This window comes from Oncorhynchus keta, chromosome 2, assembly GCF_023373465.1.
Source record: "Oncorhynchus keta strain PuntledgeMale-10-30-2019 chromosome 2, Oket_V2, whole genome shotgun sequence".
Lineage (NCBI taxonomy): Eukaryota > Metazoa > Chordata > Actinopteri > Salmoniformes > Salmonidae > Oncorhynchus > Oncorhynchus keta.
Window position 1 is genome coordinate 76,752,122 of NC_068422.1, and position 23,664 is coordinate 76,775,785.

At 42.9% G+C, this 23,664-nt stretch overlaps 1 protein-coding gene across 1 annotated transcript; it reads right to left on the reverse strand.

Moving 5' to 3' along the window:
* Positions 1-23,664, reverse strand: LOC118382435 (rhombotin-1). Its single transcript, XM_052484128.1, has 4 exons — positions 22,855-23,664; positions 7,597-7,810; positions 2,390-2,515; positions 1-545 (listed from the first exon to the last, which is right to left on the reverse strand). Exons 1-4 carry the CDS (start codon positions 22,874-22,876, stop codon positions 440-442), a joined length of 468 nt encoding a protein of 155 aa, XP_052340088.1. The 5' UTR covers positions 22,877-23,664; the 3' UTR covers positions 1-439.

Below are 23,664 nucleotides of genomic sequence, written 5' to 3' on the forward strand. Positions count from 1 at the left end.
AACATTTAAGAATCTTTAATTCACACTAGTAATAAAATTGCATTACATTTCATAAAATAAATGTTCCAGTTTATATATACAGAGAAAACAGACTGTACATACCCTCCAAGGAAACGTTCCCGAAAGGGGAAAAGAATAAACAAACCCAAAACAAACATCACAAAAACATACAAGCAATACAGTGCTCAGCTAAGCAGGCACAACTGTACATCAAAACTTGTAACTGCTCAGTGTTGGGGTGGGAAGGGGCAAGGGTGGGAAGGGGAGGGGCAAAAAGTAGTACATTTACAATAGAGTCCTTATGGACTGATAAAGGGCTATTTAAAAAGTATTGCAGGCAAGCAGACAGACTCTCCTCTTTCCAAGTGCAGCCGAACATCCATGGCATCATGTGTAAGTACGGCGGGCCGAGGGTCCTGGTCACTGCCACTGGGCCCGGCTATTGAACCTGCGTCTCAAAGCTGCCGTTCAGCTGGCCCTCCTCATAGTCCATCTGACACAGAATCATGTTGTTCTTAAGGAAAAACTTGTCCCCCACACAAAACCTGCCAGCCAGGAAAACACAAAGGCAAAGCATTAATAAAAAGGAGGACAACGTGGGGAGACAAAGGAGATTAGTAGAGGACAATATGACAAGAGTTATTTGTGTTGACAGGCTGATAATGATAGCATTGCTCTAGGAGAAGAATGTGATTGATTGAGATCAGCTGTTAAAGGCGATGGCCATTGCTGCTCTCTGGGCTTTGATTGTACCCGTTTGGCGACGTCACTTGTTTGCAAATGCCATTGTTCCTTGTGTGGGGTAGCCTAGTGGTTAGAGCGTTGGACTAGTAACCGAAAGGTTGCAAGTTCGAATCCCCGAGCTGACAAGGTACAAATCTGTCGTTCTGCCCCTGAACAGGCAGTTAACCACTGTTCCTAGGCAGTCATTGAAAATAAGAATTTGTTCTTAACTGACTTGCCTGGTTAAAAAAAAGCCCCCTCTGATGGTCACTGAAGGTGTGGTTTCAAATACAAGTAGATTAAAACATTTTTTTAAACTTTCATTTCAAATCATGCGACTGACGTCCAATGAAAGCAGGCCCTCCCAGGCTTGGAAAACAAGAAAAGCACCACACCGGTTTCCAAGGAAACCCTGCCACAGGGAGAGCTTTCCATACACCAGTTTGGGTGCCAACTTGTACGAATTTGTCTCTAGATTTCAAGTCAATTGAAGAAAAAAAAACGCACACCCAAGTAGGCCTTGATTTTTATTTAACATTTATTTAGCTAGGCAAGCCAGTTAAGAACAAACTCTTATTTACAATGACGGCCTACCGGGAAACAATGGGTTAACTGCCTTGTTCAGGGGCATCCTTTTAAATGGTGGTGCTTATGGACTGTACGACACACAGCTTCATAGACAGAATGAGTGAAGATAAGAGCAGCCGTACTGATGGCAGGGCTGCTTATCAGGCTGGGCCACAGTAATGTGTTGGGCAGGCTGAGGGCTGGCAGAGGGGCAATGGCTGTGGTATCAGTGAGCCAGTAAAGCCTGGCCACATGAGTGGCTGCAGCCAGCATTCCCATACCCCAGCCAGATGCTCACCATGGTTACTGACTCATCCCCATGGAAGGTTAGAAGGTTAATGTGCTTGTGCTGTATGGATGGAGAGGGTCACAATGCCTCATGTTTAGCAGAGTCTTCTCTGTGCTGCACTGTTATGGGATTGTTGCATTGTGAGGAGAGTATGTATGGATGTAATAGTGTAGAGTTCAGAAGTGAGGAGAGGTCGGGACCTAGGACAGAGTGAGCAAGGCTTTTGCACATGTGGGTCACTAAGGTGTCTAGTTAACATTCCTGGACAGAATAGCATACAGTATTAATATAAAATAAACAATTTTGTCTGTTTAATTCCACTACCCTGTAGTGTGGTACCCAAACTAGTGAGGCATGTTCCTGTAGAGTGGCCTCTTGGAGGTATATTGCTGTGGTTTAAAGTGAACCTTTCAACTAAAACATTGTGAGTGTTGAGTGTGATGGCATTGGTCTGGCAGCTATACCACTTTTGATACATGAGCAAATTTTGTTCCCCTCGAGTTTATAATCCCAGTTGTTTCTAGTCACAAAACAAACTAATGGCAGGGTCAACATAGAACATAATTAACAGTGTTGCTAATGAAATGCAGCACGTGTGTACTTTCAAAATGGGAAGACAGACAAACAAAAAAAATCTGGATTTACACAGACAGTCGGAGTTAGGTTTCTGACCCCAAAACAGATCTGTTGCACCTCAAGGGTAGTTTTTTTTGTTAAATGGCTAACTAGTTTGAGCTAATGGCCATTTCAGAACAGCATTACATATTTGAAAAATCTCATGACACAGTTGTGAGCTCTCGCTCTCCTTACCTCTGGTTACAAAGCTGACAGGCAAAACAGTCCAAATGGTAAACATTATCTCTGGCTCTCATCACCATTTCAAAGGCTGGGATCAGTTTACTGCAGGCAGCACAGTTCCCTGTTGTACCGAAGAGCCTGGAAGAGAGAGAGAGAGAATACAGACAGATTAACATACCTTCCTTAGCCTTCATGCAACAGAGGAGCGAACAAAAAGTAAAAGCCAAGAGAAAAAAAGAAAGAATGGTGAAAAACAGACAAATCTGAACATCTCATGTAATACACAAATCTATCTTGGCACACACTTGATATTTTTTGTTAATGAGGGCTACAAACCTAGATGTTAATTCTTTGCTAATGATCTAATTAAAATGGTCACATGGTTCTAATCCCCTTCTTCAAAGCCTTTCTCCTATCACATAGCAAAAGCAATGAAAACAGGTCTGAGGCAACCAATTGAACTGTTGAAAGTTTTATTTTAAAACCAAAGTACCTAATGAGACTTGCTCCAACCAAAGCCAGCTGGATTTTAAACAAGAGGCTAAATTCTATAATGTAGTCAAACATTCAAAAGATTCCTGTTGCAAGGATACTGCCTTGATCCCCCTCTGTTTCATTCAGAGACTGCCTGGGAGAATGGCGGGGAGACCTTGGAGAGGTAACTAGATGTTCGGCAGTACACTGAACAGACGCACAACTCACATTTCACTGCTGTTTGTTTAAGCTTATTAGATAGGAGGCAAACGATGAAGGTCACAAGCAGAGCAAGAGGCACTGGTGTAGATCTTTCTCCTCAAAGCAAAGCAAAGGCAACTCCACTCCAAAGCCTGCAGCCCCTAGTCACATTTTCCAAGCGTCTGCCCTTATGTTTAATTTAAAGATTTTTTGAATCAGATAGACTTGTACATTCTGCAGGCAGGAAAAGGGGACAGCGCCACAGCTTTGAGAGAGGGGATCAGGCAGGCGACAGCAGATTGCCACTCTGACAGTATGTTAAACACTTTCCCAAAGTTGTGGGCTCAGAGAGTCAGACGGAGAGAATAGTCAAGTTGGTATCCCCTCTCCATATTAGTCTCTGTCGGTTGCTCTCCCCTTGTCACAGAAAACATATCCCTCCAGCAGACCCAGGGTCTAATTAGAGCACACTGCCCCAGAGGAGAGGACTGCTGCTGGTGCCTTAGACTAGGAGAAAGAGAGCGAGACAGAGCTGTTTGGTTCTAATAGATACGAAGTGTTGAACAAAGTCATTGTTAGAACTGGTTACTGTTCCAGTAAAGTGTGTTGATATAGACCTCTGGAACGCTGAGCTTTCCATGCCACCCGGACGAGGTGCTGCTGCTCAAACCCACTTGGTAAAATGATTGTTGTCAGGCTTTTAGATTTATTAATGTTATATATTAGTGATTTCTTTCCTCTTTAAAAAATGAAAAGATGAAAAGGACTCAGTCTTCTGTATGGATTCTGTTATTATCAGCATCTGCATCAGTTCTAGCTCAAACTAAACCAGGCTGTTATCATCTCTGTGGTCTGACTCAGACCTAGTCTGTCCTTCTGTGTGTGTGCTGACCTGCTACTTGACTGGCCCTGTGAATATGGATGCAGTACTGTATGCTTCCCAGGGGACATGTCAGTGATGTAAAGCCATTATGTAGGTTATGTTTCAATGTTATGGGAGTGTGGGCCCTGGGCTCTGTGGTTGATATAGGGACAGCAGCGCACTTTGAGTAATAGACCGAGACACTGTGCTGACCATTTAGTGGGAGTGCACTGTGGAATAGGGACTACAGAGACCAGCATGCATAGCACTAGGGAGAGCTGGTTGGGAATGAGGATCACAACACCTTAATGGTGATTCACCATAAAGTAGAGATTTGAGTTATTTTAAGAACGATTACAAATCATAGAATATTTTCTGCTAAATTCCCATGATGCAGTTACATTTTCTTGTCTGTTTGGATTAAGGAAAGTCAATATCCTCAACTGGAATACAAATTATTTTGACATGAATACAATTTTTCCCAGTTAGCCCAGTATGAATGCTGCGGAAAATTTGAGGGTAGACTACATTGACCCTCACTACAGCCAATCCTAGTTTGTTAAGTCATTTTTTGGGGCAGGGTTTGAAGCACAGAAAGGGCCCAGTTTAAAAGTGGTTAATTTAAGTGGATAAGAGGGTTACAAATACTAATTTGAAAGGTCACTCACAAACTGAGATATTATATAGCTTCAAAATCCATCCCATTGTAAGATAAAGTGAAACCAGCCATTACCATGGTGAGGCAGTTTAGTGGGACTTTCCACCTTCATATTCCCTGTCTTAGTGTGAAATGACCTGTCACGGCATATCTATTCAATAGCACACAGTATGATTGTCAAATAATTGAAATGATACCTGAAATTTTAAATGATCAACAGAATGAAAAAAAATCTAAAATAAATGCATATTAAACAAAAAGGCAGAATAGAACTGTTCACTGCCAAGATGGAGAAAACACTGCAGCGTTAAGAGAAAATAACAAAACAAAATAGTTAATAATGGAAGTATTTTTCTTCCACTGATGTTCACTGGTTGAAATCAAATGAACTGTCATTAAAGTTAGAGCCTCTCCATTGTTCCACTCCTTCAGTTATTGTGTGATTTAGCGTGGATCTGGAGACCGGTGTGCTTTCTTTAGCTGTTTGAACTTGCTGCTCCGCTAACTTCAGACTCTCCCCCTGCATGCCGGCATCATCTGCATGTCTTCTGTTTCATTGAGATTGGACTTGAGATCTTCAAGTCTTCTACTCTGTTCTAAGATCAGATTCACCTCTCCATTTACAGTTTGTCCGATTTCATAGAAAGGTTCTGTATTAAGCTACTGTATTAATGCACGTAAGGCATGTTTTGACCTTCCTCAACAGTTGTGTCTTTGAAGGTGTAAAGCTTGCTATAATATATATTTCAAAATGTTGCCAGAAAATGTTTTCTACTTTATTTGAGGAAAGAAGTAACTGTCTTATTATAGTTTTTATTTCATGTTTTATCTCCAGTGGGTGGCAGAGACGTTTGACATACATTAATACATCCACAGATAATAAGATGTTTTAATTACGGTTTAATATCTACTTCCATTGCAGCGCCGTTGGTACTGCATAACTTACAATGTCCATTAGCTTGAAAAAAGTGCTTTTAAAATTTCAATTAAAAGCGCTCTACTTTGATAAGTAGATGACTGATACAGTCTGTTCCCCTAAAATATTTGTCAGTTAGAAGATAAAACGATGTCAGGCTTGGGGATTGGCCGATCAAAAGCATGACTGGCTTGTCAACCTTCTTTGGCGAGGTCGCCAGATCCTGAGTCCTAGACAAAAATGAAACACCTAATTAATCTATTGTTCTCCGTGATATTGAAAGTGTGGTAAAACTGCTATTAAACCAACCCAGTCTTTTACAACGAAGGGAATAGAATGTCAAGTGAATTCAGAAACTTCTGATCTGAGGTTTTAGAAGACGCTGCTGGCAGGCCAGGCAGGGGAGAGCGGGGGGGAAGGGGGGCGTGCACAAGATGTTACCGGTGCTCCTGAGCTCCTGAAGGACGAACACAGACGGAGCTCCTATCATAATTAATGTGCGCATGGCAGGGCTCCAAACCCAGGGAAATAAATAGTGTTTGATCCACCCTGGCTGCATGTCCCTAATGAACTGCAGCTCCATACATGAGGATTCCACTTCATTAATGGAGGTGAGGGGAAGCGTTCCTCTCTCCGTGCAGGACGGGGGGCTCTGTGAGGGGATTACAAGGCCGTATGGAGCCTCGTCACCTACTTTAAAACTATGAGCTAAAACAGTCTCTTCCCTTGCTGCTGAGAAAGGGAACGTTTTTAATTTGTTCCATAATAGAATTCATCTCAAACATCTCCAGCCATTAAGTTGCATGCATTTGTCTCAGGCTGAAGAGCAGATGAGTGGGCTGGATTTCATTAGGCCATCGGGGTCCAGGCATAAACACACACAGAAAGCCCATCTCTCCCTTGCTTCCTCCCTCTCATTCTAGCCCCCTCTGCCCCTCATTTTCTTCCCTCTCTCACCTGGTCTTGCTTTGAGTTTGCTTTCTGCAGAGCTGCCTGTCAGGCCAGTTAGCCCCTTCTGGCCTGTGCCATTGGAACACATTTTCATCAGGGAGCTGATGTCCACGATAAGGCCTTCATAATGGGAGAAGAAATCAATCAGATAGAGGGAGGGAGAAGCCGGCCCTTTTAAGGGATCATATTTAACCATATCAAAAGTGCCATTCTTGGCTTAATAATTTTTGCCTTCTCTTGTCATTTGCTCCTTTTATTATGACCTCATCTGCACCTTCCGGGGGCAGCAGCAGTTTAGTGAACCTCTCTCACTGCATCTTAACAGCATTAACTCTTGGTGGGAGCTGATGGATGGTAATGGCTCCTCTCAACGCCCGGCTCCTAAGACCCTCTCGGTTGGGACCTGCTGGTAGGGCAGGGTGGGAGAGGGAGGGGAAAGACAGGGAGAGGCCAGGGGCAGCAAGGTCTCTAGGCTGGCCCCCAGGGGATGGTCTCAGGGATAAATGGTAGGATCTCATTCGGAAGCCCCAGGGAATGTGACTTAACGCCCAGGAAATGATCATGTTTAATTTAGCAAGCAGATGGCAGAGTACAGGGGGAAAACATTGAGCCACAGACACGGAGGTTGAAGCTAGCCTGCCTGGAGTCTTCCCAGAACAACATGACCCATCTCTACTGTTACTGCAACCAGGTCTGTACCGCGAGGGCAGAGTGCTGTGTTCATGTAAACAAGCAACAAAATTGAAACAGAAAAAAAAAAAAAGAGCTAAAACAAACATGGAACTGGAAACGTTCCGCTCTGCCTTCCCAAGGCTTCAGATCAGAGCCTGGGGAGAGTCAGCACATGAGCATAATGGGATTCAGGCTTAATTGACACACATCTAGTCAGCATCGATATCCTATAATGAGGAACAAACAGGCGCTTGATCTACTAAAACAGCCTGGGAGGAAATGTCTTCTAAAAGCTTGAGGAAAAAAACAAACACTGGTTCACATACAAATGGACCCAAATTAGACAGTTCTAGTGAGAGGCAGGTTCATAGACATTCATGGTGGCGCTACACTATCGGTAGTGAGAGCACTTTTTAATGACACAGCCCTAGGTGGGGCGCGGCCTTTCTGTTCTGTGAGGGGCGACTGACTGTGGCTTCTCTTACCTCAGGTAGTCCCTGCGACAGAGGATGAGGTTGGCTTTCGTGTAGAGGGTGGAGCCCACCTCCCCCAGGCGACAGTCACAGCAGGCACATTTCAGACAGTCCTCGTGCCAGTATTTGTCCAGGGCCTTGAGCAGGTAGCGGTCTTTAATCTTGCGATTGCAGCCAGCGCACCCCTTCTGTTTCCCTTTGGGCTGGACGGAGAGCATCGGCACACCTGTAGCGATAAGGAGACAAACGCCGCGGCGTGATTCACTGCCCAGGAACACCAGTGACTTTTCATGTTCTCTTTTTGATAAGGCTGCTGCTGCAGCGTCTGGAGGCAGCAGAGCCTCACGAGAAAGTGCACTGCCTCTCTGCTTCATATGCATTAACATGAACACTTCCGTTCAGATAGGCACACAGATCACATTGGACTACATTCACTCCACTTGCTGCTCCCATGGAAACAGATGTTATATTACACCAGGTAAACCATATACAATGCAACAGGAACATACTACGCAGGCAGGCCTAGCGTTTTTTGAAGCTGTACTCGTAACAGAGTCATATTGCTTACCGTGGTATTTACAGCATGCTGTATATTATGTTAGTCACCTACCATTTCATCAGCGCTCATTGCTCTGAACTGTCCACAGCTGTAAAAGCTTCTCATGGGCTTTGTTTGGTATAGATTAACATTAACCTTTTAAAACGCCTCTGACCACATGAACGCTGCTCGCAGACCCCAGTGAGATATGTTATGGCCTAAGTGCCTCTCAGCGTGCACTCACACAGACACACACCACGCTCGCTCGCTGCATTACAGCCTTTCCTTCTTTTACACTTCTGTACTCATGTGTCAGCAACGAGCGAGCCTGAGTAACTAAACCCGCAAATTGCCCCGCTGTCACGCAGGTCCCCTTAAAGTGCGCCTTTTAGCCTCCTAAAGGACAAATAAAGTCCATTTAATAACTGCACTAAACACTAATAGTCTATGTGTGGTTGACATTTGTGTTTGGACTAAAAGCCCCCCTCAGGCCACTACTGGTACAGAGGCAGTGGCAGGCGGCACCCCTCCATAGCACTAACAGGTCTGCCACAGCTGAAAGCACAGGACAACAGCTCTTAAGACACTCTCACACACTGAGCTATTGATCTGTCTAATAGAACACACGATGGCCACCGCTCGCCTCTCTGCTTTCAAAACACATTTCTCTCAAAAACCGGACGCAGCCTGCGTCACAGGGAGGGAGGGAGGCCGGCCATCGCTTTGTATGTGGGTGCCAATAAAACGGCAAATGCCCGATGGTTTAAAGACATGGTATGCTGGGAGGCTTTCTTTGAATTTCATAGCTTTTAGATAACCAGTACATTTTCTAGATGTTTGTCTTTATCCTCGGAGGTGTGATCTGTTGTTGAGGTGTTGTGTTCTAGTAAAGACAGTTGTTATTGACCTACAGTATATTTGTCAGAGAGATGGCAGTTACAGGAAAGTAGGGCTCTAATATGTGTGTTGATGTCCTCTAGTTGTGTTTGGATGTCAGTGGTGTGCAGCCACCCTGTAGTTTCACTGGAACCATAGTCGTTATTTCCATGATAAACAGAGCCTCTGCTGGTAGCTAGGCAGTGTATCACCCAATGCCCCTGATTCTCCTCTCTGAGCATGTCGTTTTTTTCCCTGCACAAAAACCTCAGCACTTTGTCAAAGTACTTTGTTCGTCTGAATACCAAAGCACATGTTCCGGTCTCTCTTCCCCTCTGTCACACACACCCCTTATTGGATCCAGATTTGTTCAGCAATTTCTGACCATCAGTAATACTGTGAATGTAATATAATTAGCATCTCTCCTTTTAAAATAAGGGAAAGGGTGAGCTTGTTAGTTAAATTGATGGCTTTGGTTTGTATGTGAATAAGAGCTCTGGTGGTATTCAGCCTTCGCCCCATTTCTTTATCACAAGTGGAAAGAGGAGGCTAATTGGTCCAGCGCTGGTGATGGGAACCATCAATTAGTGTTCTGCCTACCCTCCAGCTCCCTCACCTCCTCCCTCCCCAAAACGGGCCCCTAGAAGCTGGCGCATTAGGATCACAAAGCCTGCTATAAATACCAATGTTGAGTGTAAATGAAGCTAAAAAGCTTCAAATTGAAGCCACACTAGCTAAGGGTGGTCTGTTCTACCTGCATCTCATGGCTTGTTAGGAGCTCTCTGCACTTATGCCAACAGTGCTCGCCTGTCAGCCTTCCACAGAACTAAAAACAGTCTTAATGAGGAGAGAGAGTGCTGTGTGCGCGCGCTCGTATGTGGTTTGTGCATGCGCATAGCAAAACAAAATGGGGTTTCCTCAATTCCCTCAGGGATCACACAAATCTTTAATTTGCCTTTTATGACAGCTAATTAGTTATTCTACTCAAAAATCTTTGCTTTAAATAAGAGAACTAATTATACACAAAGGTCGTTCCCCACCTCCAGAGAACCACTCATAATTGGTTTAGACCACCGCCCCCCACATACCATCTACCCACCCTGTTACATAACATGTGTGCTTTACATCAACTCTGCAAAGGAGGGGGTTTAACCCCGTCTATGGAATGACTGTACAGCACGTCCCCATTTCAGCCTCTTTGAAGCTCTCCCTATGTTGAGAGAGGCATCCTAAACATCAACGTGGCAATGTTCTATTCCCTAACCCAGATTTGAAACTGCAGTGAATCGGACACTCCTCCCCACCACCATGTACACAGTGCTCCCTCTATGGGCCTGAGAGTGCTGCCTGAACAGAGGAAAAGCCTCAGATACATTAGGAAGCCAGGATGCTTACTGTACAGATCCTGCTGTCTCAGGGAAGAAACATGTCCTTGATGTCATCTACCAAAACAGCCTGTGGAAAATTGCCTCAGAAAACTCCAGTAGTAGCAACACTGCATGTAGCATTTCCTAAACAAAGAGTAGTGACAGAATAAATGAATGTATAAAACAAATGTCATGTCAATTTCCTTAATACCAGGAGAATAGTTGTTGCACCTGTCACCACACTTAGTACCATGTGAAATCCCTGAGTGGAACAACGCTTCCCAACCTGCCGCCTCTCAGAGAACAAAAAGTTACATTAGAAAAGGAAACGGCAGCAGCCGAAGAGGCAGCCTCCACTTAATCCAATCCATTTAACAGATACAAGTGCCACTGACCTTCCTGTGTCGTTTGGTGTCCCAAAAAACACCTTGCTCGACCATGACTCATATTTCAACAGGGAATGCATTTGTCTTTTAAAAAGGGAGCTCTCGCCTTGCCAAATATTTTCCCTGAGAAATAAATTAATTTGCCATTAATACTTGGTGTAAGGGCTGACAAGTCTTTTTCCACCCCTCTTCTTTTTTAAAAGACCTTATCTGTTAACAATATGTACAGTTATGTTTTTTTCCTCTTCGTTGAAACGGTCAGACCATGTACTTTCCATTATAGAGATAGCATCCGATTTCTATGTAAGCCCATTTCAAGATCAGTTTTTACCGCTATCTAAAAATATAATCTATGTGGTAACCCTTTTGATGTACTTAACGTTTTAAAAGGAAAATAAGCTGTTCGGTGCACTCAAGGAAACATTTTAAAGCATTGAAATGCAATTATCACATCTGCATGGCACATCCTTAGATTAGGAAAGGAGTGATGGAGAGAGAAAGAGGGGAGGATTTGCCCTCCGATCCCCTTTTCTCCTTCTATCATACATCTGCTTGCATGCTAATCTGTTAAATAAGCACATCTGAATAGAAATGTGCTGCGTACCTTACAGAACATCACTACCTGGTGGGTGGGGTCACTCTGGAATTAAATACATTTCATCAATTAGGTGGAGGGACACCTTGATGTGATGCAGGCTCCCTAGGTTCCTGCGGAGGGAAGGGGGTATAATAGCATCACTCAGGCAGCGCCTTTTCTCTGGGGGAGGCTGGGCTGAGTGGACCTCATCTCTGGGGCCCGTATAATTACTGCTCCCAGCTCACTGCAGTAAATAAGAGACTGGTAACCACAATGACAGACGCTGAGAGATGCCTCGAGAAATTACATGCTACATTACTAACAACTGCATTCAAGTGAAACAACGGTGTTCATCATCTCCTCTGTGACTCACTGACTCCTCCAGAAGACAGACAGACACATTAAAATCAGGCACTATGAATCTATACATGGATTCCCGTTTAAGCATTGCTCAATAAGGATATGATAGGCTTTAGAAACGATCTAACAGATCAACTCCATATGGGAAAATTAACCATGCGCTCTTGGACAGTATTTCAATTCAGTCATTATAATCTAGTGTTTAGGCGTTTCTTTCTACTATGTTGAGTGGGCACAATGAAATCTTAGATTCTGGGTTGGTAAAAGCGATGTTCAGTCCTGTTGGTGTAGCCTAACCATTTGAGCTGCTTAACCAAGTAGAATTTCCAGTGAATATTGCAGTGGCTTGGAAGAGTCTGAAGCTGTAAACCCAGGGTTTTGTGTTCCCTCTCTCACTGTAAACGCTGTGGCCATGGCAATCCAGAATAGAATGTTGTCCCAGACAGGGCCGAGGCAGCCGCCATGGAGGTTAATGGGGATCTCAGGCAGATGTCCTGCCATTGTCTGCATGAATCAGCCCCTTTCAATCAGCTCACATCATTACTGTAATTAAGCCTGTAGACACCAATTCTCCTCTATTGCCAAGACAAAACACAAGACATCTGGTCATAATATCAGCTGGAATATAGGCCAGCTGAAAGGAGACAAATGAGTGCATTCAAAATGATAAGCATAATCAAGACTTTGTAGGATCCATATTTGCCTCCGCAGTTGGAGCATATCGCTCCAAGACAGGATAAACACATGCAGTAGTCGTTCACAGGCCAATGCAGTCAATGACACATGGTTTTATATTCAGCACGTTTTAGACTAGTCCTGTGGGTTCTGTCTGGGTGTGATCTCTTACAGTATACTACAGTACAGCCACATTTCCAGACAGTTGTGTTATGAATGCTTGGGTCTGTGAGAAGTGCTTGCTGGGCTTGCATGCTCCGATTATGACATAATTAACAGCCCCGGTAAGTGGGGTAGAGCAGGGCCTGGTGCCGATGAGGGGATTGTTCATTAACGAGATGCACACGGGCAAACTTTGCAGTGGCTAATAAGCCCCGGTGAAACTGAGCCTAGCCGTCCCTTGCATTGACCCTGGCCCTGCCCGGGATAAGGGAGAGTTTTGTCTCCTGATAATTGCTCTTTTCACAAGTTACAAGTGTCCTGACCCCCGTGGTCATCAGCCACTTTCCCCACCATAATTACCCCTGATCCGCTCCAAATGAGACGACCGCATTAGGGCTGCAATAACACTGGCCCGGCTTCAAGCGCGGTGTGGGGAGTCTCAGTAGAGCAGCCTGGAACAGGGCTGCCTTTTCTCCAGGCCGCCGGTCATTTCCATCACGTCAGAGGTGCATTTCTTACACTTGAAGCCAGCATGGGCCCTTTTCTGTGTAGGCAGGGATGCTTACAGCATGATTTGTTAGCTCCTGGTGGCCCCAACTCACTGTGGTTTGGCTGCAGAAACAATCCCTATTAACAGAACTTCATTAGGTTGTTTTTTCCACACTTTCACCCCCTATTATTTTAAATGTATTCACATGGGGTTAATTAAAAAATAAATGTATCAGAGAGATATGGAACAGCTTTCTAATTATATTCATTACTGCTTATTTTGAGATGAGAAACCGGCAGGGTTTCCGAGTTATTACAGAAGCCAACTTGTTCCAACACTTGGTTGTTCACGAGCATGGTGAGATTACAGCTTTGGAAGGTGAGCTGTCGACAGCCCTCACACAAAAGAGAGCGAGAATAAAATAGAGAACGCCCATCGCTCCTAACCCTCGTTATGCAGGGTTAGCTCCAAGAACTTCTGAAGAAGAAAGATCAGGAGAACAATCTGAGGCTTGGAGAGTGAGGAGGGGGAGGCGTCTGACCTTGTATCCAGCCAATCAACTGTTGTTAGGCCGGTTCTGTTGAGGGCCTGCAGTGTCAGTTTGTTTTTAGTGCTCAGTTAGCAGCAGGCTCAGAGAGCTAGCCTAACGCTACCTTGATAGGCAACCTCTTAAAGGTGGCAGGTAGACTAGTGGTTAAGAGTGTTGGACCAGTAACCTAAAGGTCGCTGGTTTGAATCCCCAAGCCGGCAAGGTGGAAAAATCTATCGTTCTGCCCTTGAGCAAGGCAGTTAACCAACAACTGATCCCCGGGCACTGATGACATGGATGTTGATTAAGGCAGCCCACCCACACCACTCTAATTCAGAGGGGTTGGGTTAAATGTGGAAGACACATTTTGTTTGAATGCATTCAGTTGTGCAACTGACTCGGTATCCCCCTTTCCCCTATTTGCCTGCTGCTAACTCACCCTCTGTTAGGCTAGTTCTCTGAATCTGCTAACTCAATGTACATTAACCTGTTAACTGAGCCTCTTTGAGGCTAGCTCTGAGCCATCTACCTCACCACAGTTCCATTAGGGTGACTGCCAGCAAGGCTGTCAATAACCCGGATGATGAATGCATCTTCATATGTGTGAATTCAATTCATTTTTTCACCGATTGCATTAGCATTTGAATAAGGCGATAAATCCATCTATTCTCCAACCAGATCTTTTCAGAGTTTGATAAAGGGGACAATCGTATCTGCCACTTCATGATTCCTGGCAAAATGTAACCATTAGCACTGTCACAGATGCTTTCCGCCATCCGGCACGGAATAATGCCCAAACACATTTTAGCCCACATTAAAAATGCATTCAGGAGGCATAAATGTAGCCTCTAAAGTTTGTGTCACTCCCAAGGTCAGGAAGTGATGTATGAAATCCCCACTCCCCTGCAATTACAGCACACTTATTATTTCAAAGGATATGCCAGGAGACAGGTGTGCCATTCAGGGTCCGCGGTGAGTCGGAAACGGAGGGAAAAAAGAACCCCACACTGTGGTGAGCCATGTGGGGCGTGTAATGTTGAATAATGAGAATACGCCACGAGGGGGCCAGTTGTTTGGGGAACGGGCTTCTAACGTCATTTAAGCAGCCCTCACTCCGACACCATGGCTCCGTCTCCTTATGGGGTCAATAATGTGCCAGGTTAGATGTACGGTAAGAGTGTAGGGCCTCAAAGGTCCCCCTGGGATTGTAAGGGGAACCAAGACAGGGTGGTCGCCATTGACAGTCCACACACTGATGATGGGGTTTGCATTTAGGCAGGGCCCTTGACCTACTGCGGTGGTGTGTTTGCAGGCTAGGAATGCTGTAGGAGTTATTGATATTAGCTTCTCCAGATGTCTTTATAATAGCCAATGTTATTTCATCACAGTCGACATCTTAGATGTGTTACGCCTGCCATTCTGGTCTTTATTCTTCAATGCCATTTTTAAAACCCTAGCACAACTCTTGGGTTAAATGAAATGGCTATTCTATTATTGGGTTGACTAGTCCAGGGAATCTGTCACATGATGGTGTTACGGGGACAGAAAAACCTTGCCTGCAAGAGGATAGGTGTGTGCTCGAGCATGCTTGTGTGCATCCGTTATGTCTGTGCGTGTGTGTGTACATGAATAGACGCAGGGGGTTATTATGTTCCACACTCAGTTACCAATTTCAATTAAAGCTGACCACAATAGTATGTGTGCATGGATCTCAGCTGCCACTCACATCTAATGGATCAAACTGTGGTTGTGTAGGCAAACTCATTGTCAGCAATGATTAAATCCTCAACTTCAATACCCGCTGCCCAATCTCCCCGCTTTCAGGAGGGGAAAATAAACCTGCAATCACAGCCTTTAATTAGTTATTCAACATTTGACTTATTGAAGGTCAACCAATCAGATATTGTTAGTTCTCAGCAAGCACTCATTTAATACACTGTTTGCCATTTGTCTCTGTTGTGTTTTAAGTAGCATTGCCCTCCATTTCAGTGTAGACTGGTGTACTGTAGATTTTATGTCTCTGAAGTGCTTGACCTGAATACATTTGTGACATATTGTTTTGGCCAACAATAGTCACTTATAGGCTTTACATTTAAAATGATTAGTATCACAGACTTTTTGAGAGTACTTGGAAGTGAAAAAGCTTTAGTTGCCGGAACAGAAAATTAAAGGATATCTGCCTTTAAGATCTTAAGTACTTCTGTTGGAAGTGGTTGTTCTTTAGCCTGTCCTCAACTCACTGCATGCCTCCTCCTTATCCTTCAGAATTTACCTCAAATGTGAGGCAGCCAAAAGTGCTGCGCATCTTTCATTATGAAAATGGTATCAGTACAGCAACACCTTTAAAGGAGCACGTCTGAAGGGTTACCGTTTTCAGAAGCTAAAATGTCCCAAAACATTAAAGCAGCTCCCTCATCAGAATGCCAAATTGAACTCACATCCTCAACTGAGAAGCAGTACCTGAGCCATAATTGAGTCACCACACACAACACCACACACACACTCCACCCAGGGTTCAATAATCCCTAGCAGCTTCCAAGAAAACTGAGATCTCCTGGAAGAGAGAAATACATTTGAGTTAATGAGTGCCGCCAAAGGCCTCCACCCCTACTGAGAAAAACACAGCACACTTCCATCGCCAAGTAAACATGAACCAATACATATCAGGGGACTATTTCAGGAGGGATTATACAAGGTCTTGCAGTTAATAGGCATAACGGCAGATCAATTTCTTTCAAAATGGAAACGTGCATGCACAAACAGACTGGTACAATTATGCCGCAGTATTAAATTCCCACAAATTATTCTTTACAGCGATCACTAGCTCATTTAAACATTCAACAAAACAGCATTCCTTTTCTATGTCTAAATATCTTTCAAGTCCTATTTTGGACCTTTTTCACTGCATTGTGAACTAACAACCTGTTACTGTAAAGTCCAAGGAGAGAGAGGTTGTTGCAGTGACAATACAAGACAACATTTACCAGTAAATGTAACACACGAAACCAATGTACTGTGCAAGAGTATCTGTGCAAGAGCAGTCCATTTAAAGACAAGGCATCTCAGCCTTGCAGTGAGAAGTGAGTGATTCCTGCTATAACCAGAAACCAGAGAGAGGGTGGGAGAATAGTATATACTTAAGACCAGAGAAAGTCAATTAAAAACCACCAATTGTAAAATCATCAATATGGAACTGTATAGCCTCTCTCAGTAGAGCATACACAGCATGTACTATTAGGCCCCTGCTGCAGGGCTACTTGAGACACCATCAAGGAGATTTCAAAAGACCAATGTGAAGCAGAATAACACTACTTGTGTATGAATCAAAGGTCAGTAAAAGCATGTATGACTGGGGCATTACCTCTGTCTGAACACTGAGCGTGTCTGCATTAGGCCCTCTGTCTTAGAATTAGGATTTACAATACTAGAATGGACATTAACCTTATGATTTTTATTTAACCAGGTAGGCCAGTTGAGAACAAGTTCATTTACAACTGCAACCTGGCTAAGAGTCAGAGAGAGACCGTTCTAATGCATGTATGACAACAGAGTTACACATGGGATAAACAAACGTGTCTGTCAATAACACAATAGAAAAGTCTACATACAGTGAATGTGCAAATGTAGTAAGAATGGGATAAAGGTCAACCATTTTGGTAAGGGAATTGGTCAACCATGGTTTGCCAGCACTGTGATAAGATTGTGTAAAATAATGAATTTATCTGCACTGTATGTTTGTTAGCTAGCAAGCCAGCCATACAGTTTTAGAGGAATACTTCCATAAATTTCTCAAATTAACTGCCATTATGCCAACATTCCATTCAAACAATGCAGTCAATCCACAGCCATACACTGGTTGAAATCAGTTGATGGGACTTAGACAAGATGTAAATGCAACAAGTACTGATACTGTATCATATAGCCTTCACAGCTATCCAAGAAAACTCAAAAAATAGAGACATTTATGGTATGTTTCATTTACACTTGTGTACAAAACATTAGGAACACCTGCTTTTCCATGACAGACTGACAAGGTGAATCCAGGTTAAAGTTATGATCCCTTATTGATGTTACTTGTTAAATCAACTTAAATCAGTGTAGATGAAGGGGAGGAGACAGGTTAATTTTTAATGATTTAAGACAATTGAGACATGGATTGTGTGTGTGCCATTCAGAGGGTGACTGGGCAAGAAAAGATTTAAGTGCCTTTGGTAGGTGCCAGGCGCACTGGTTTGAGTGTGTCAAGAACTGCAACACTGCTGTTTTTTTAACGCTCAACAGTTTCCTGTGTGTATCAAGAATGTTCACCACCCAAAGGATATCTAGCCAACTTCACACAACTGTGGGAAGCATTGAGTCATAGGCTAGCATCCCAATGGTATGCTTTCACACCTTGTAAAGTCCATGCCCTGACAAACTGAGGCTGTTCTGAGGGCAAAAGGACATGCAATGCAATACTAGGAAGGTGTTCCTAATGTTTTGTACACTGTATTTTAGAGGTTATTTATACAGAAATGTGTTATAAAACCAATATAAACTTCGTAATTATATGACAATAATTCCATTACACAACTTCTGATACATCACACCTTACTTTAAATTGTCCTGCATAAGTCAAATCTGGATTATGTGCCTTGCCTCCCTACCACTGAGGAAGTACAGTTCCATGAGTCAAAACAACTGCTCTGGCCCCCAATGGTGGAACAAATCACGCCAGGACAGCGGAGTCAATTTCCGGAGATTTTCCCCCACCTCTTTAAGGAAAAGGATAGGATAAGTAATCCTTCTCACCCCCCTAAAAGATTTAGATGCACTATTGTAAAGTGGTTGTTCCACTGATGTCATTGAATGCACCAATTTGTCTCGCTCTGGATCAATAAATGACTTAAATGTAAATGTGTCTACTGGCATTCTTTCCTTAGACTGGTTTGGATTTCTTCTAGATCAATATGGCTGCCATTTTCACCCCATTTTGGAACTTGGGGTTTGACATCGAGATCCTATTAAATTACTGACGGGCTGTCTGATTCATCTCAAGACTCAAGGTGAGAAATAAGGTTGTTTTGAGATGTCATAAAAGTTGGTCTAAAATAATCATTCATCTAAAAGGTTCTCTGTGTAACGTTGGAGTGGGTATCCTTGGAGCTTTAGAGAATTCCATGTTTACTGACATTGTTTTTGCCCCCTCCACCACACACTATTTTGAATAAAACAGGTGGATGTTGTGAAGTGCGGGTTGAGTAGAATGTCTAACGACAACAGAAACAGACATTGTCAGTCTCTTTCTCCCATGATGCATAGGGAAAATGAATCTTAGTTGTGAGAAGTTGTAATATAACGTGAGAGCATGTGGCCTCTGGATATGATAAAGGATGCTCGAAGAGCTCAGGAGTGCATCATTGAGTTAGTGTGCCTCTCTGATGAGAGCAGCCATTTGCACCAGAGGAAGGTGGGTGCACTAGTAAATTGCTAACACGTGTCTCAGTCCCCATTCAGCCCTTTGAGCTCCACTGAAATTATGGGAAAGGACATGCATCTTCTGCAGTCACTGATGTGAAACACAATTCTGATAGGGATCTGGTTTGGGGTGGGAGATATCATTGGGTCTGGTGAGAACTGTGTGTTTGCAAGATCATAGTAGATCACACTGAATCAAGCACTCACTGTTTAAAAGTGGTGAAATTAAATTTACTGACATCAAATTCAGTATGTTGGAAGTTAATATTTTTGTTTAAGTGTCATGTTGCATATTGAACAGATAGAGAACAGTTATGGCAGTATATGCATAGAGCGTAGAGGGCACAAGTAGTGAGTGAGAGGTGTGAATGTGTAGTGTGTTTTCCATGCCTATGTCACATTGTAATTGAGTTATAACTGTTGTATGAATGATATCCCTTTGTAAACTGTACATGGCCTGTTTGTCCATATGAGCCATTGCATAACATGTCTTCATTAGTGATAATAACGAATCATTCCGGTTTACAATAGTAGAATGGCAAGACATTTGACCAAGCAAGGTTTACCAGACAGTTGTCCACTGATACGTCAGTGATATCCCCACTGGACTGGGAAGGTATTCAAGTGAAAGAGAAGAGATGTGTTCCAATAAGGAAGCAGGTGGCATGATTAACCATCTTAATAACTAGATGTGACCACACAATATGAAATGTTGAAATAAACTTGTAACATTGTTTACAGCCCAGGGCAAAGGATACAGGTGCAATTTCAATATTTGAAATTGTCAAGTTTAATTTAGAGTAAGAACAAGCCAATAAGCTGAAAAAGTAGCAAATACAAGAGAGAAAATTACATTCCCGAGGAAAAAAAGCAAAACGACTTAAGAAATGTATGAAAGTAATCTCCAACTGGAAATTAGAAATCAAACCGCAGAAAGGGAATAACAGAAAATAACTGTCCACTTTCTAAATCAATATGACATAGCTACAAGACAGAATTACCATGGTAACTCCGGTAAAGAATGAAGCAATTCTTGTTATTTCAAAATAAAAATCAGAGCCTGAAGCCCAAGTTTTATTACAGTAGCCGACAGATCACGTCTCTGTATTCATTTGAAAAACATTGCTTTATGAATGTACACATTTCATTGGACAGGCTGCTCACGGGGTCGTAAATTAAAGTGCAAAGGTAACCAAGAATTTATCATCAGGTTTTAGGATTGGAGGTTCTCTTCAGCCCAGGTTCTTAGAAAGCCCAGTGGTGCGAATGATCAGCCAAAGACATGTCTACAATGAGGACCCAATTATTTCTGCTGCAGCTGATAGTTCCTAATACCTTGAAGGAAAGAAAATGGCTGAATTGCTTTTTTCCACTAGAATTAGAAGTCAATTGGAAACTTTATATTAGAGGGCAAAAATAAAATGTTCACCTGGAATATTTGGGGAAGGTGGTGCCATTCATTTCTGGAGACATACATATTAAGTAATTTCAGGATGTGGTGCTTTCACACTACACATCTTCAGAATACCAGAAGTACTATATTTTCAGACTGGGTTAATCTGTCAACAGAGTTTTATGGGGAGGTGGTATAGTTAGCTAGGAACAGAATGCCTGAGGTGGACAGAAAGCCTAGTTGATATTCATGACCTACTTGGTATAGCACTACATGTTAGTGATATGAGCAGGTGGTTCCAGTCCACCATCACTGTTTTCACATTTAATGTCACACACACACACACACAGCTCATACATGGGGAAATGGTAAAGACCTTTAAACCAATCAATTCCATTACAACTCCAAGTAACCCGTTATTACACTGGAGCTGGATGTCAATGTGAAGTTGAGCCTTGTAGTAGGTCAAACATGAATGTAACATGTGTGAGTGTTTAAAAATAGGTGGAGAGGGAATTGATTTGTATCCTACTTTCTCAAAAGAGATTTAAAAGTGGGAAACAAGATGAGCTTTTCTCTAGAAGAGAGAGAGCTGTCTGGTTATTTCCCTAGATCGTTGTGAGGCATCAGACCTCCTAGAGACTTCACACATATTCACAAGTTCAGCACTGTTGAAGCCAAAGTGTTTCAATAAAACTCAGGCTGTCAGACTCAACATCTCCTTTTTTTCCCTAAGAAAAATGCCATCATGAGAATAAGTTTCCAACCTATGTGATTCAAGGCAGAAAACAAGATCTTAAAGCTGCATGGTGGTCTTATCCCATTACTGTAGGCTAATATATGCAGCATTTAAGAAGTATGCTGAACTGCCAAGTAGCCCACACACACAGTAGCCTAAACGGCTTTATGCTTAGTATGGACACTGTAAAATGCAGGCAATGTCTCTGAGCCAATGGATCACTAACAGCCTGCTCCAGCTATTGGAAAGCACAGATCCAAGCAGCTCTCTCCCCATCCCTGCCAAAATGCCAGCGCACTTTGTCGGCCCCAGCAAGCAAAGGGTGAAGCTTTTAGGCAATGAGCAGCAGGTGATCTCAGCTTTTCTGCAAGTCCTAATGCTCCTAAAAGCCACTCTCCCTGGTTCTGTAATTGGGCATCAGTAGTTAATGTAGTATTGACTGCATTACATGCTCCTGTGCATCCTTTCCCACTAATGCCATTTGCATCACCTTGTACATTTACCATATTGCTTAGCCAATAGTTGTTAAAAGCATCTGAATCATGAATCATATTGGAAACTTTTAGTAAGACAGACATCAAAAGGAGACAATTTACAGTTGAGTTAATCTGGGTACATTAGCACAACATGGATTCAGCTAGACAGACCAATTTATGTTTCTACTGCAATCCCTTTATTGGTTTTTAGATGGGTAAGTGAAAGGATGCTCAGCTAAGAGATATGAAATATCAATTTTCAAACATAAATAATGGGTCACAATTGCAAGCCATTACTTTAGGGGGGAAAGTCTCTGGCTAAAACCAAATGTGTGTTGACAGTATTCTCTGAGATATGACAAGAATAGCCTATTTTAGGTCCTAGAAGGCTGAGGGAAGGTATTAAGTAGCCTACCTATTAAGAATACAGACCTCACCATAGATCAGCTACACAAGTGATAGAAAAAATAATTTGGATAGCACTTATACACAAACTGATAACAGAAGTTTATGGGATCCAGTTTCACAACAGTTTCTTCCAAGTTTGAGGTTTTTGGTTAGCTTTATCTTTTTGTATGCATTGTATGAAATATGCTACTAAATATCAATTTACACACAAAATAGGACACCAAGAGAAACAGGTTTGCTCTAAAGTAAAAATGAATGGGATTACTTGCTCATTAACCTACATAGCCCATTTCAAAATAGACAGGTATTGCATTAGGAAAGGAAACTGACATCCCTATTGCATGGTGCTATCCAAAATTTGCAATCAAGTTAAAAGCACTCGAATTGCATCTCCCATCCTGTGCTGATGTCAAAGAGCTGCTTCGGTAACTTCAGAGGATGCGAGGAGCACTTTAGGCAGAGGGAAAGCGGTACCATGTTTTACAGCCGAGTTGTGTTGCTAAGGTTGCAATGCCCATCATGTGAACAGTCATCACATAAAGCTCCAAATTGCAGAAGACATGTAGTCTTTCAGAAAAATAGGCGTATGTGTATGCGAGTGCTGAGAACTTATAATGGCTATTTTACTTCAATATCCATGTTCTTCACGACAAAAAAAAACCCGCAAATAATTACCACTGGTTATCCAAATAAGTCTACTAGACGTGTCTTTCGTAGACGGGGAATGTGGGTTAACATATATCCTGAGGTAGGCTGGGTTATCTACCTAGTACAAAAACAAACACTGTTCCAATGTGACATCCAGCTGAAATACCCATCATCGGGGGTGTTACTCACTCTCTTCCTTGTCCAACACCATCGTCCTGAGGAACGAGGAGTCCGGCTCCAGACGATCCGTTCTCGGCTCCAGCAGTCTTCACCAGTCGGTGTGCGCAAGGCTTCTCTTAGAAATGAGCTTTAAAACAGCGACCGAATCGTCCTTATGTGTTCAGCAAGCTGAAAATTCACGAACGTTTGGCTTGTATCTGCGTTAGTAACGGAAACCTTTGTAACATGAACGCGGGTTTGAATGTTATTCTAGGCAATTGATAATATAATGTATCGTGAAAGAAAGTGTCCGCGCTCAGTTTACTCTTACTAAACACAGAAAATTGCCTCTCCGGACTAAACTGCAATTTACACCCGTAAAACAATGTTGGTTGGTCTTCGTAAATTCCATACGCAAACAAAGAATGGAAAGCAGTAAAATCTCCTGAGTCTAACTGTACTCGTATCAAACGCTTAGACTAGACGACAGAGCCCTCCGCGCTGTGAAATTCTCTCCCCGTTCTCATTTGCTCCGAAACTGTAACTATATTCAAGAAATCCAATTCCAGACCTGCCAACTGCTAAAAGCATACTCACACTGCCTTTCTCTCCAATTTATGTGCTGCGCCCGCTCCTGCTACGGAATAAGTGCGCGCAGTTCCCAGAGACCCTCAGATTCCCCTGTTAATTAAATCAATTCATTATGCTCAGATCTGATTAGCAGCCCTTCCCCCCTCTTTGAATCAATTATTCAATACACAAACATAATTGCTTGTGCCAGAGGTGTCTAAGTATTAGCTTATTTAACTCCAAGGACACTAATTACCCCTAGGGCAAGGG

Excerpts from the sequence above, each read along its gene's own strand:
- LOC118382435 (XM_052484128.1), bottom strand. The coding sequence starts at position 22,876 with ATGGTGTTGGACAAGGAAGAGA. Across the intron at positions 2,516-7,596 it reads TGTCGCAGGGACTACCTGAG|GCTCTTCGGTACAACAGGGA; the intron begins GTAAGAGAAGCC and ends TCTCTCTTCCAG. Across the intron at positions 546-2,389 it reads TGTCAGCTTTGTAACCAGAG|GTTTTGTGTGGGGGACAAGT; the intron begins GTAAGGAGAGCG and ends CCTGGCTGGCAG.